This window comes from Phacochoerus africanus, chromosome 2 (genome assembly GCF_016906955.1).
Source record: "Phacochoerus africanus isolate WHEZ1 chromosome 2, ROS_Pafr_v1, whole genome shotgun sequence".
Lineage (NCBI taxonomy): Eukaryota > Metazoa > Chordata > Mammalia > Artiodactyla > Suidae > Phacochoerus > Phacochoerus africanus.
In genome coordinates this window covers 29,632,317-29,644,851 of record NC_062545.1, presented here as the reverse complement: position 1 = coordinate 29,644,851, position 12,535 = coordinate 29,632,317, and the positions used below count along the sequence as shown (strand labels likewise).

Here is a 12,535-nt window from a genome sequence, read left to right as displayed (position 1 = left end):
ATCCTAAAAAAAAACCTCAAATAATTCTAGAGAAGTTATAAGAGGAAAAACAGCAAAGTCAAGAAGGGACATGAGGGAAACAAACATCAAAATGGCATAGTTATATCTAAGTATTACATTAAGTATAAGTGGTCCAGACATTCCAAGTCAAAAGCAGAGATTGTCAGATAGTTTTTAAAAGGAAAACTTAACAATATGGGGTCTATAAAAGAAGTACTTTAACTGTAAGACACAGATAGTTTGAAACAAAATGGACAGAAAAGATAAACCATACGAAGAGTAAGTATTGGAAAGCTGACTTGGCCATATTAATATCAGAGAAAAATACTTCAGACAAAGACTTTTATCACAGATAAAGAGGAACGCAATCAATTCATCAGGAATTATAACAATTATAAGAGTGTATGTGCTTAATATCAGAGCTTCAAAACATATAAATCAAAAACTGACTGAATTTTAAAAAGCAAAAGATTATTCTACCGCCATAGGTGGAGATTTTCATATCCATGTCTCAGTAATTGACTGAACGATTACCCTCCCTACCAAATCATTAGACAGAGACCTTAGTCTAGGAATTGATATTGGGGGGAATCTTCATTAGATGAGCGGCTACAGAAGTGACACTCTATCTTTGTAACCTAGTTGATGACACAAAAATAATTTTTAAAAATTTTTTACGATGAGTACACATGAAGCATTCTTATCGCTCTTTCTGTACATGTTCTGTGTATTAGTTTTTCTTGTAACATAATATCTCCAGCTCCAGAAAGTGCCCAAGCATCATTTTCTGGACCTAGCCTGTACTGATTCCCCTCTCATTCCATTCTCTTTACAGAACTTTAAGAATCATTTATTTTTGATTTGTAATGTTTTGTTCTACACAGCATCTTCACAACATATGTGCTGTAGATCTTAAGTGCAATATTAGCCAGTGGAAAGCATATTTTATGGTCGTACTGCTGATGGACCACAATGATGGCATAAATAGGCCATTTCACTTTCATGTTTTTTCATCTTTCTTCAAAAGACATAAAACAAGACAGAACAATTTTTTTTTTGACATGAAATTGATAAGTTTAGATCATAAGTCTGGTCCCTTAAAAAAAGGCAGCTGAATGTTTTTTCACTCTCCTCTTCAACCCCTCACGCTCTGCTAATAGGCATCGTCTCTGACTCTCTTTTATAAAGAAAAGATTAAAGCACCCATTTAGCTCATGCTGCTTCTTAAAGGAGAGCTTCTTCCTAGGAAGAGGGATACAGAACTGAGCTCGCAGTCACTCTGCTTCATCCTACTCCCAGCCCTGGCATTCTTTGCTCATGAGCCTGGGGTGTCAGCTAACCTTTTTTGGCATCTGATCTCATCTCTCACACATGGAGAGTGAGGACAGGCAGCCCCTCCTATTTCACAGGGTGGGCCCAAACTCTCAATTAATTTTTGTGAACACACTTTGTAAAGCCATGAGGCCTAATACAAATATTAGCTATCCCCACTCTTCTCCACTTAATTAGACCCTATTTAATTAGAGAAGGTGAAAGCTCTAGTATCACTCTCTTAATTATTTTGCTCCCTTTGCTTAACCTTCCTTCTCATTTCTAGTATCTCTACTTTGTGTAATTAGGCCTTGTGGCTCAATGTGTTTGTGAAAAAGAATAAAAAGATGTCTTCAGTTTCCTATAAGAACATACCCTATTCTTGATCTGAATGTAATTTTTTTTTTTTTTTTGGTTGAGCCTGCAGTGTGTGGAAGTCCCTGGGCCAGGGATCGAAACTGCGCCTGAGCCACAGCAGTGACAACACCAAATCTTTAACCCATCAAGCCACAAGGGAACTCTTCAACATAATTTTTGATTACTCAACCTGAAACATATTCTCTGGTCTCAGAAAATGACATTCCTCTATTCTGATTAGATTTATATGTCAGGATAATAGTACAAGTCATACCTGCCCTCCACTAGGTATTCTCAATATGACTTGCATTAGGATTTTTTGATCCCTTCATTCCCCCGGAAGAGACACTTGGACCAGGGTGTCTGGCCACTTTATTCTATTCTTGTGTTCTCTACCCCAAGAAATAAGAATCATGTTCTGTTCCCCCAACACTTGAACATACTTCACAATTCATCAGGTTGCACCTTATGGTATCTATGCTTTAGATACTGAAGAGCAAGATAAAAATTAATGGACTTATAAAAAAAGTGTGGAGTATATTCAGGTGTAGGGCTAGATATAAAGAAATGAACAAGTAAAACTAAAATTTTCCCCCAAACTTTGCCTTTGTGTAGGGCTTTCCTACAGAATACTTCATATACATTACAGGGCCGGAATGTATTTTCCAATCATACCTGAATCATCATTAGTCCAGAAGGTTCTTGGGTCAGGCTTGGTCAGGATGGTGGCATGATTACAGGGCTCTTTCACCTTGAAAACATAAGGAGAAAAGAAGTGATATGAAAAAGTGGCATCACTGTTTTAACTTTTCCAGGCCTAAAGTTCTATAGGTAAGATTCCAAGGCTGAAGCTAGGATGTATGTGCCATTTAGGGTGATCAACCATCCTGGTTTGTCCAGAACTGTGCTGGTGCTGGCTGTGGCAGTGAAACCCCACATCCTGGGAAACCCTTCTGTCCTAGACACCTGGAATGGTTGGTGACCTCAGGCCTGATGTAGTTTCACTGCAAGGGCTCATGGCTGGATAAGCACATGGGGGCTGGGGTGCAGCTCCTACTTGCTCCCTCATCCTGTGCCCTTTGCAGTGTGCAAACTACACAGCTGGATAGAGAGGCCCTGCATGATTAGCAAGCTTAGTCTTGTAAGAATATTCATCAGAAAAACTAAAAAAATAAAAACAATTAAAACTTTAAAAGAAGCAAAAAAGAAAAAAAATGAAAAAGAGAAGGAAAAAAGAAAAGAGAAAAAAGAAAAGAAAAAAGAATATTCATCACATAAAAAGCCCTTTGGACTTCTATATAACATATAATGTGCTTGGGAAAACACATAATAAAGAAGAGCTACTTTTAATTCAGTTGTACCTTACAATGAATTCTTATTTTATAATAGGGTCTATGTTTTCAAATGGCAACACATGCATATATGGAATAGGTATAATCTATTCAACCTAAAGTCTGCCTGGTGTATATACAACAAATACACTCCTTGCAATAAATACCAGGGAACAGCAATAATCCATCTTTTTCTTTCAGTTTTACATGACTGTGATATGTGGCTTTCAAACATGTTTTCAAATGGGGGAAATAAACATCTCAGTGTTTAAATGGACATCCCATTTATGTATATTTTGGAGTGTGATATTTGATTACTGTGAAAAGTCTCTAGTATTTACTATTTAATGGGTAAATTCCTTCCACTGCAGCAAGAATATCACTAAGTACATTGCTTAGTTCTATTGACATATTTTTCTTTCCACAGCAAGTCTTTAATGATGAAGGAAGCCGTGTATCCACTAACAATCTGACCTAAGCTCCTTCTTTTGTTGTGAACTAGCATCAAATATCATGTGGACATCAGGATCTCAAAGGGTTATCTGCACTCCCATGTTCATTGCAGCATTATTCACAATAGCCAAGAGGTAGAAACAACCTGAATGCTTATGGACAGATGAATGGATAAAGAAGACATAGTATATACATGCAATGAAATGTTATTCTACATTGACAGAGAAGGAAATCCCGCCATAGGCAACAACAAGAATGCAACCAGAGGACATTGTGTGAAGTGAAATAAGCCAGACACAGAATATCAAATACTGTAGGATAATGCTTATAAGAGGCATCTTAAGTAGAGAAACATATAGAAGCAGAAAGTAGAGTGGCGGTTTCAGCGGGGAGTTGGGGGGGTTGCTGGGGAAGGGGAACTGGGGAGTTGCTATACAGTGAGGATAAAGCTGCAGTTATGGAAGAAGATGAAGGTCTGGAGATCTGCTGAACAACATTGACCTATGGTCAACATCACTGAATTCCACACTTGAAAATTTGTTAAGAGGGGAGATTTCATATTAAGTCTTCTTACTCCTCCCCCCCCACAAAAAAATCTAGTAATAAATCAACATCCTACGTTGGTGAGTATATCAGATAAGCACATAAAATATTTGATACACAAATATGTAAGTGGTCTATGTTTTATCAATGGAATTTTCTGATAATGTAATTGATAAGAAATCTAACTTTAGGAGTAAAATTGTGCTAACAATTATTAAAATGTAAATCTCAAGGAAAAAAAAATAGAAAGCGTAGACTAGCACCAATATTTTGAGCTGCAAAGCAAAAACATCCCTCAAACTTCACTCAGCAGCCTCAGTATAATTTTCTTCCAAGGAATTACCTCTTCCATTAAAGTATTACTCCAATTGCTAGGAAATTCTTTGTAAGTTGAACTGAAATCTGGATCCTTGAAGCTTTCCACACTGGCTCTGGCTCACTCCTGAGTTACATGGAAGAGATCTACTCTCTCTTTGATCAAATCATACCTAGAGTATTGGAAAGTGGCTATTACTTCTCACTTAGCCTTGTATTCCTAGGTTAGCTGGCTTCCTTCCTGTCCACTCATCCTCATGAGAGGGTTTTAAGTCTCTATACTGAGATCGCTCTACCCCAGAAGATACAAGGGCTACAAGCTTTATTTCCAAATGTGAGTAACTAACAGGTTTCCAAGAACCTATAAATGCAATGTACTGTGAAAGTAAGAAGGATCTGCTACTTGAACACATTTTTAGACATTTTACTTGAAAAATTCTAATTGATTTTATAACCAGAGGCCCTTTTGGGAAAACTGCTTTGTATGAGCATTCTTCCTGCATTAAGCTCTGATTACCTTGTGTTTTTGGGGTGTTTGTGCCAAACAAACATAGTTTCTCCAAATCTCATTCACTTATGAATAATTTTTACTATTTGTTTGAAAAATCTTCTACACTGCTGAAATTGCTCCTGTTCAAGTCAGAGTTATCAGAGTTCCTCTTGTGTCTCAGTTGGTTAAGAACCTGACTAATATCCACAAGAATGTGGGTTCAATCCCAGGCCTTGATCAGTGGGTTAAGGATCTGGCGTGGTCATGAGTTATGGTGTAGGTCTCAGAGGTGTCTTGGATCTTGTGTTGCTGTGGCTGTGGTGTAGGCTGGCAGCTGCAGCTCTGATTTTACCCCTAGCCTGGGAACTTCCAGGCAACTCTGCAAGTGCAGCCCTAAAAGGAAAAAAGAAAGTCAGAGTCATCAAGAACACTTTCTTACTCTCCATGTTATTATCATGCAAGAATAACATGCAATTCTTTATGATTCCCAAGAACCAAAGTACCCACAGAAAATTACCTATAGAGCTTGTGGAATATATTTGTAGCATGAGTTTATGAAGATTCATTAGTCATTTTATGTACTGCAATTGTTTGTAAGCAATGCCCTAAAATTGAGTCCCATAGTTTTAGGCACTTCACAGAAGTGAGAAAATTTTATATCATATATCAGTCCTGCTGAGTCTTCATAAGACCCCCATGGCTGAAGTATTGATAAATCTACAATGGGGTCTCTGGTATTTTCCTTCTTTCTCTGGGAAAGGATATACCTGACAGAGGACATACACTTTGGAAGTCTGCTTGGTGAGATGTGAGAAGGTGTTGTTATAATAAGAATAGAAGAACAACATTCTAAAGTTTTTAAGCATTTTGTTAGAGAAAATTTCAAGCATTCACAAATGTAAATAGTACAATAAACTGCTATGTATCTATCAATCTGCTTTAACAAGTACCAACATTTTGCCAATTTTCTTTCATCTATCCCCTCTTTTTTTAAGCTGGAATATTTTGTCTTGTTTCTGTTTGTTTTTTGTTTGTTTGGCCATGCTCTTGGCAAGTAGAAGTTCCTGGGCTAGGGATTGAACCTGAGCCACTGCAGTAACAACACAGGATCTTTAACTTGATGCACCACAAGGGAACTCCAGGGAAGTTGATTCTTCCCCATCTCAGATTACATAATGTTCAAAAGTAAGCAAGGGGAATTCTGAGTTGTGGCTCAGCTGTAATGAACCTGACTGGCGTCCATGAGGACGAGGGTTTGATCATTGGCCTTGTTCAGTGGGTTAAGGATCTGGTATTGCGGTGAGCTGTGGTATAGGTCGCAGACACAGCTAGGATCCTGAGTTGCTGTGGTTGTGGCATAGGCTGGCAGCGGCAGCTGTGATTCAACACCTAGCCTGGGTACTTCCATATGCCACATGAGGCCCTAAAAAGAAAAAAAGGAAAAAAAAGTAAGCAAAAACAGGGAGTTCTTATTCTGGCAATGGGTTAAGAACCTGACTGGTATCTCTTAGGCTGCAGATTCAGCTCGGATCTGGTGTTGCTGTGGCTGTGGTGTAGGTCAGCGGCTATGGCTCCGATTCGACCCCTAGCCTGGGAATTTCCATATGCTGCTGGTGTGGCCCTAAAAAGACAGACCAAAAAAAAAAAAAAATCAAGCAAGCAAGAACATTTGCTATCCAGAGAAATGAAATTTTGCCTCTCAAACTGCTTTAGTAAGGCTTTATAAATATCCCCTGGACACTATTGCAGGGTGTAAAGCCATCCTGCAAACATTAATTTTGAACTCAGTTCTGTGTATCTGGGAGGAAGAAAAACCTTCTTTGATTTTTTTCTCTTGCCTAGGTTTATTATACCCAATACGTATTTATTAAGCATTTGTTTAAATCCAAGATGCTACCCTGGTTGCTATAGGGATACTTGTTCATCTATTGGACTTTATATTCTTTTTTGGGAACAGAACGTAGACATCCACAAAGCCATACGCAATCTGATATTAAGTACCTCCAAACCCAATGTGAAGAATGTGGTGTAGAATTTGGTCAGGGTTTCAAGGAGGAAGCAATAGTGTGGGAAAACTGTTGAGCAAATCTTCAAGGAAGGGGGCAGATTTGACAGGTTTTCGAAATCCTGGCATCACTGGGATTGGTGGACAGGCAGAGGTCTATCCAAAGTGAGCAGGGTGATGCAAGCAGAGGTGTGGGGGGCAAATCTTAACAATATGTGTTTAAGCAAGTGTTGGCTGGAGAATTTCATGGAAACAGAAGGCTGCTGGGAGAAATGATTGACAGCGAGGTAGAAAGATAGAGGAAAGCTTTGAATGTCAGGGAGCCCTTCACTCTGAAGGAATTAGGAGCCTGGGCAGTTTGTGTGAGAGGCCAGAGTCAGAAAAGACCAAAACTGTGAAGATTAGGAGGTTGCTGAGCATCAGAGAGTAGTTTGGGGAGCAGATGAGCCTGGGGACTGTGAATGTGGAAAGGAAGGGACGGCTGTGAAGGGGGAGCTGGAATGATCTGGGGAGACTTGATGAATGGCTGAAAATAAGGGACAATGGAGGAGTCCAAAGTATTTCAGAGCTTTGGAATATTTTGACCAGGAGGAAGGTCAAATATGGCCTCAGCTGTTCAGCCTCCACTAAGGGGGCCACTCTGCCCTGTGCTTACGATAGCATGGCAGTCTTGCAGACAATGTGGGGTCCCCATTCATGTGCTGAGGGCAGAATCCACCCACACTGTTTTGCTCCAGCAAAGATCCCTCAGTCTGCAGACCTGGTCTCACTAACCTTCACCCTGTTAAAGATGACAGTTTGGAGGAGGACAGCAGGAATCCGATCAAGAGATGAGTCAAGAGGTCTCATCAGAGATCACAGGTTTTATTGTTCAGGTCTCATTGTTCAGGTCTCTACAAACTAGTGATTCATCCTCATTCGGTTACTTAACATTAATGACATTTGCACATCACGGAGCACAGGGACTTGTCTTGGCCCTGAAGAGGCTCTGATTCTGAGGGACTAGACAAGCGTTCTTCCTTGCGTGGCTCGATTTCACTTGCGTTCTTGTTGGGATTTGATATTTTTCGGTTTGGCCCTTGTGACTGTGAATTGCATAAGGCAATTTACCACCCAACCCACTTTGCTTACTTATGCTTCTAGCTTGGCTCAGCAATGGTTTCAGTTTCATAAAGTCCAGAAATCCAGGTTAAACCCCTAGTAAATTAGATGTTTTCTCTCTTCTGTAGGCATTGAGTTCGGAGGATTAGAGATTTGGGGAGGTGGAAGAGATCTTTTCTCACCTTCCTCCTTGCTTTGCAGACAAGGAAACAGAACTAGAGTCTAACGAGTTAAGGGCCGGAATCCATTTCAAGATGCCAGTTGAAAATTGATAGTGTTTCCTTAAAACTTAGATATCCTCCATTTTGAAATTAATTTAATTATATATTTCACTCAGTAAATATTTGTGGATAACTTATTGTATGGTGGGTACAGTGTCAGGAGCCACAGGCATAGAGGGGAACCAGATGCATGGGTCCACACCCTCATGGAACTTGTTTTCTAATGCCAGTGATTGAGATGAGTATGATGGAGGCAGTAAATAGGGTGATATGAGTAGGGAGTGGGATAATAGGTGGTCCTTTCATATGCTTTAAGGTAGTCTAGCTTCTTACATATTTTTCAATAATATTGCCAGAATGAGTGATCACACATCTGCATTTGTAAGTTAAAACACAAAGCAAAGTAGGTACATGGAGTTGGTTTGACTGGAATTCAGGTCAAATTTTTATATTTTCTATACCAAAGCATATAATTGAATTTTGAAGTAAAAATTATTTTGGGTCACGGTGTTTGTAGGTCGTGCCTCACTCAGAAAATGCAATAAATGCATGTTTTTTGACTACGTCATTGATTTGGTAGGACTTAAAAAATGTTAAAATGGCCAAAGTGAATGTTAACCCAGAATGATAGTATTTTGTGGATAGAACAGATTTAGCAGATAATTTAGTTCAGCCCCTTATTTAATGGAGAGGAAAATGGATTATGAAGGAGGTAAAGTGAATTACAAAAGGATATACAGATAGTCTGAATTTATGTTGTTTATAATACATCCATGGTGGTTAAGAGAAACTTCCTTGCATTTATTATTTATTTTAGATCAAAGGTGATAAAAATATTGAGGTAGAGCTGTGTAGCGCATGAGTTTTGGAGTCAGACAGACCCGGAATAAAATAGGGCAGCTGCTCAGTTGACTATGCATATGATCCTGGGCTAGCTGTTTCATCTTTCTTAGGCTCAGTCTCCTTATTGGAAAAGTTGGCAAAGTTAGATTTAGGGTTAAAGTTAGGGTTAGGGCTAACTTCTTCTAGGGTTCAACAATCAGTAGGAGTTATTGTTAACTGTGGTCATACAATTGAAGGTGTTGACAGGAGTATCATGACTTAGAAGGGAGGCTAGAAAAGAGAATCTTTCGATAGAAAAAGTTCACTCTGTTAACTGAATTATCTATGAGCAAATACTGTGGGCAAAAGTAAAAAGACTTCTCGCTAATCGTTGGGCTTGCTGAGTGATCAGAGGAATCTTCTTCGCTTGGATATCTACAGAACTCTCTTCTCCAGATATCTACTCACAGGTCACTGTCTCAGTGAAGATTTTATGGACACCTCGTTTAAAATGAAAACTTCTTTCCCTCTTTCTACTTTATATTTCTCTATGGCACTTAATACTGTCTCATATATGTAATTGTTTTCTTCATTTTTTTATGGTCTCAGGCAAATTTCATGAGTCCTAAAGGGGTGCTTGGCATATAGTAGGTGGTCAACAAACACTTGCTGAATGATTGAATTATCCCTTCCTAAACAATTAAAAAGAAAGACTATAAATCTCATACAACTTAGGCTATTAGAATTTTAAAAGGTAGTCATTATGCCAAAACATGATTTAACACATCTTTATTTCTTCTAGGATTTTAACCCTTCTGAATTCCTAGTGTTGGGGGACTGGAGAGATTTAGAGTGGGGTCAACTCAGAGTCGCTGATGCTCCCATAAATAATTGGGAGTGAAAGAAACTGCTTCCCAGTCCAGCTTTTAGGCTGGGACTTGACCTGATGTTTAGCTCCTGACATTGTCATTCAAACTTTTTCTTTTTCTTTGCATAAAATTATAGAAAGTGTTTAGGTGATACACTGCCACTGAGTGTATTTATTGGAAAATTATTAATGATTGGCTTTTTATCTTTCAAACTATTGTCTGTGATGATAGTATAACTAGGCGGCTGGGAAAAAAATAAACTTCAAAACTGTTTGCATAGGAATTCCCATTGTGGCTCAGTGGAAACGAATCTGACTAGCATCCATGAGGATGCTGGTTCCATCCCTGGCCTCTCTCAGTGGGTTAAGGATCCAGCGTTGCCATGAGCTGTGGTGTAGGTCACAGAGGTGGCTTGGATTCTGCATCGCTGTGGCTGTGGTGTAGGCGGGCAGCTGCAGCTGTGATTTGACCCCTAGCCTGGGAACCTCCATCTGCCATGAGTGTGGCTCTAAAGAGACCAAAAAAAAAAAAAAAAAAAAAAAAAACCAGAACAAAACAAAACAATAAAAAAACCTGTTTGCCCAGATTCAGACTCAATTCATTCAATAAGTCACTTGGATTTATCCATGACCAGTCCACGTCTAGTCTGTGACTAGGTTTTTCTTTCTTCCACCTAAGATATTGCTTTCCAGTGGTTTTCAATAATGGTTACACATTACAATGCGGAACTTGAAAAATAAATACCAATGTCAGGATCCCATGTAAGAAGAGGAGACTGGTGTGTCAGTATATTTTTAAGTTTCCAGGGAGTCTCTAACATGGTTAAACTAACTCATGCCAAACAGAATTACCAGGATCTACTACATAGCTTGTGGAAATCTATTTAATGCTATGTGATAGCCTACATGGGGAAAGAATCTGAAAAAAAATGGATATATATGTACGTGTATGGCTGATTCACTTTGCTGTACAACTGAAATTAATACAACATTGTAAGACACCTATACTCCATCCAATAAAATTTATTTAAAAACAAAAAAAGCAACATGGGGAGTTCCTATTGTGGTGCAGTGGAAACAAGTTCGACTAGGAACCATGAGGTTGGGGGTTTGATCCCTGGCCTTTCTCAGTGGGTTAAGGATCTGGCATTGCTGTGAGCTGTGGTGTAGGTCACAGACGTGGCTTGGATCTCATGTTGCTGTGGCTGTGACTGTAGGCCGGCAGCTGTAGCTCCAATTCGACCCCTAGTCTGGGAACCTCCATATGCCACAGGGTAAACCTAAAAAGCAAAAAAAAAAAAAAAAAAAAAAAGGAAAAAGTTAACATAGATTAGGTGGTATTTATCTACTGGGTACAGGGAAGAAACTAAATATGGCTATTTCAGGGTCGTTGTACTACCTAAAGGTAATTTAAAGAATGATTCCCAGGCCTAAGTTAAACTATAAACAAATACCCACTCCTAGGCTTTCTGGGAAAAAGAGGAATGTTTCAAATATCTTTCATCTCAAATGACAATATACTTCTTAGTATTTTTCTCCCTGAGCTTACCTCCCAAAAAGTATTTGACAGGAGAAGAAAAAAAAAAAATAGAAATCTGGATCAGGGTTTTGTGTGAGGTTCTAGGAGAAATGTTTATGTTGCTTTCCTGCACAGAAACTATGTCAGATTCAAGGCCAGTGTGATTATAATTTGCTCTATGTTATAATTATTAATGTGTAATTCTCTTTTAATGGAAAAAAAATCTGATATCCAGTCTTCCAACAACACGTTAACCATAGAGTCTAAATTGTCAAATGCCATTGCCCACACATGCATGGTTTAATTTTTCCTCTGTGAATGGAACTAGACGTCTCCATTTAAATGCCTGCTGTTTTTCTCATGCCGTAGGTGAACTGTACAGTATTTAATGGTCTACAGGTCTAAAAATATTTCTTATATGCCTTGGCTTGCAAAGAGTGCTTCTGCAAAAACAGTTAATAATCTGGCCATCCCAGGAGTCCAGAATGTTGAGTTAATTTTTTACAGAGGTTCCCAGATGTGCTGGAAGACACATTCATAGCAGATCTGGCCAGCATTTTTTTTTTCCAGCTCATTTGACCTTTCTTTGTATCTGATATGAAACATATGTTAAAAACAATACCTGACAATTATGAAATGCATTTTTTGCATAAGCAAAACCACCATGAATACATCTTTTACAAAGTTTTGAATGGCAGAGATGGAAGGTTTCCATTGCGAAACTGTGTTCGTGTTTAGCCAAGTTAATCATCCATCTTGACAATGATTCTTTATCCAACATCTCTTTGGTATTCAGTGGGTAGGTCATTAGGCCCATGGAGAAATAAGTAGGAGACTGTCCAGGGAATGAAAAACATCTATATAACATGTGCAGAAGTAGATAGTTTTACCAAATACTAAATTTCAGCTTTAAGAGGTGCAGGTTCTGATCCCAGCCAGATCACTTGCAATCTTAACTTCTGGGAAGTAAGCAGAATAACAATGTGAGTCTGTGAGTGTTCCAAGAAGATCCTGCATGAGTTGTTTCCCTTTGCAGGTATTTTCCATATGTAACTTTACATGTGCCTTTTCTTTCTCTGTATTTTCTTTTCCATTAATTTTGCAGTAGGCTTTAGGGCATCCTTACGTGAACTGAGTTTGTGTTTTATCATTCCTTATAGAGGTCCTATTATATTTAAGAAATATAGCGGTGGATCCAG

The 12,535-nt window shown here is 38.8% G+C and overlaps 1 protein-coding gene across 1 annotated transcript in view; it reads right to left on the bottom strand.

Annotated features, from left to right (window-relative positions):
• SGK1 (serum/glucocorticoid regulated kinase 1) overlaps positions 1 to 12,535 on the bottom strand; it is a 126,397-nt gene that overhangs the window by 27,296 nt on the left and 86,566 nt on the right. Inside the window, exon 3 of the mRNA XM_047758284.1 lies at positions 2,344 to 2,419. Within this exon, the coding sequence (XP_047614240.1) occupies positions 2,344 to 2,419 (76 nt within the window). The remainder of the gene's footprint in view (positions 1 to 2,343; positions 2,420 to 12,535) is intronic.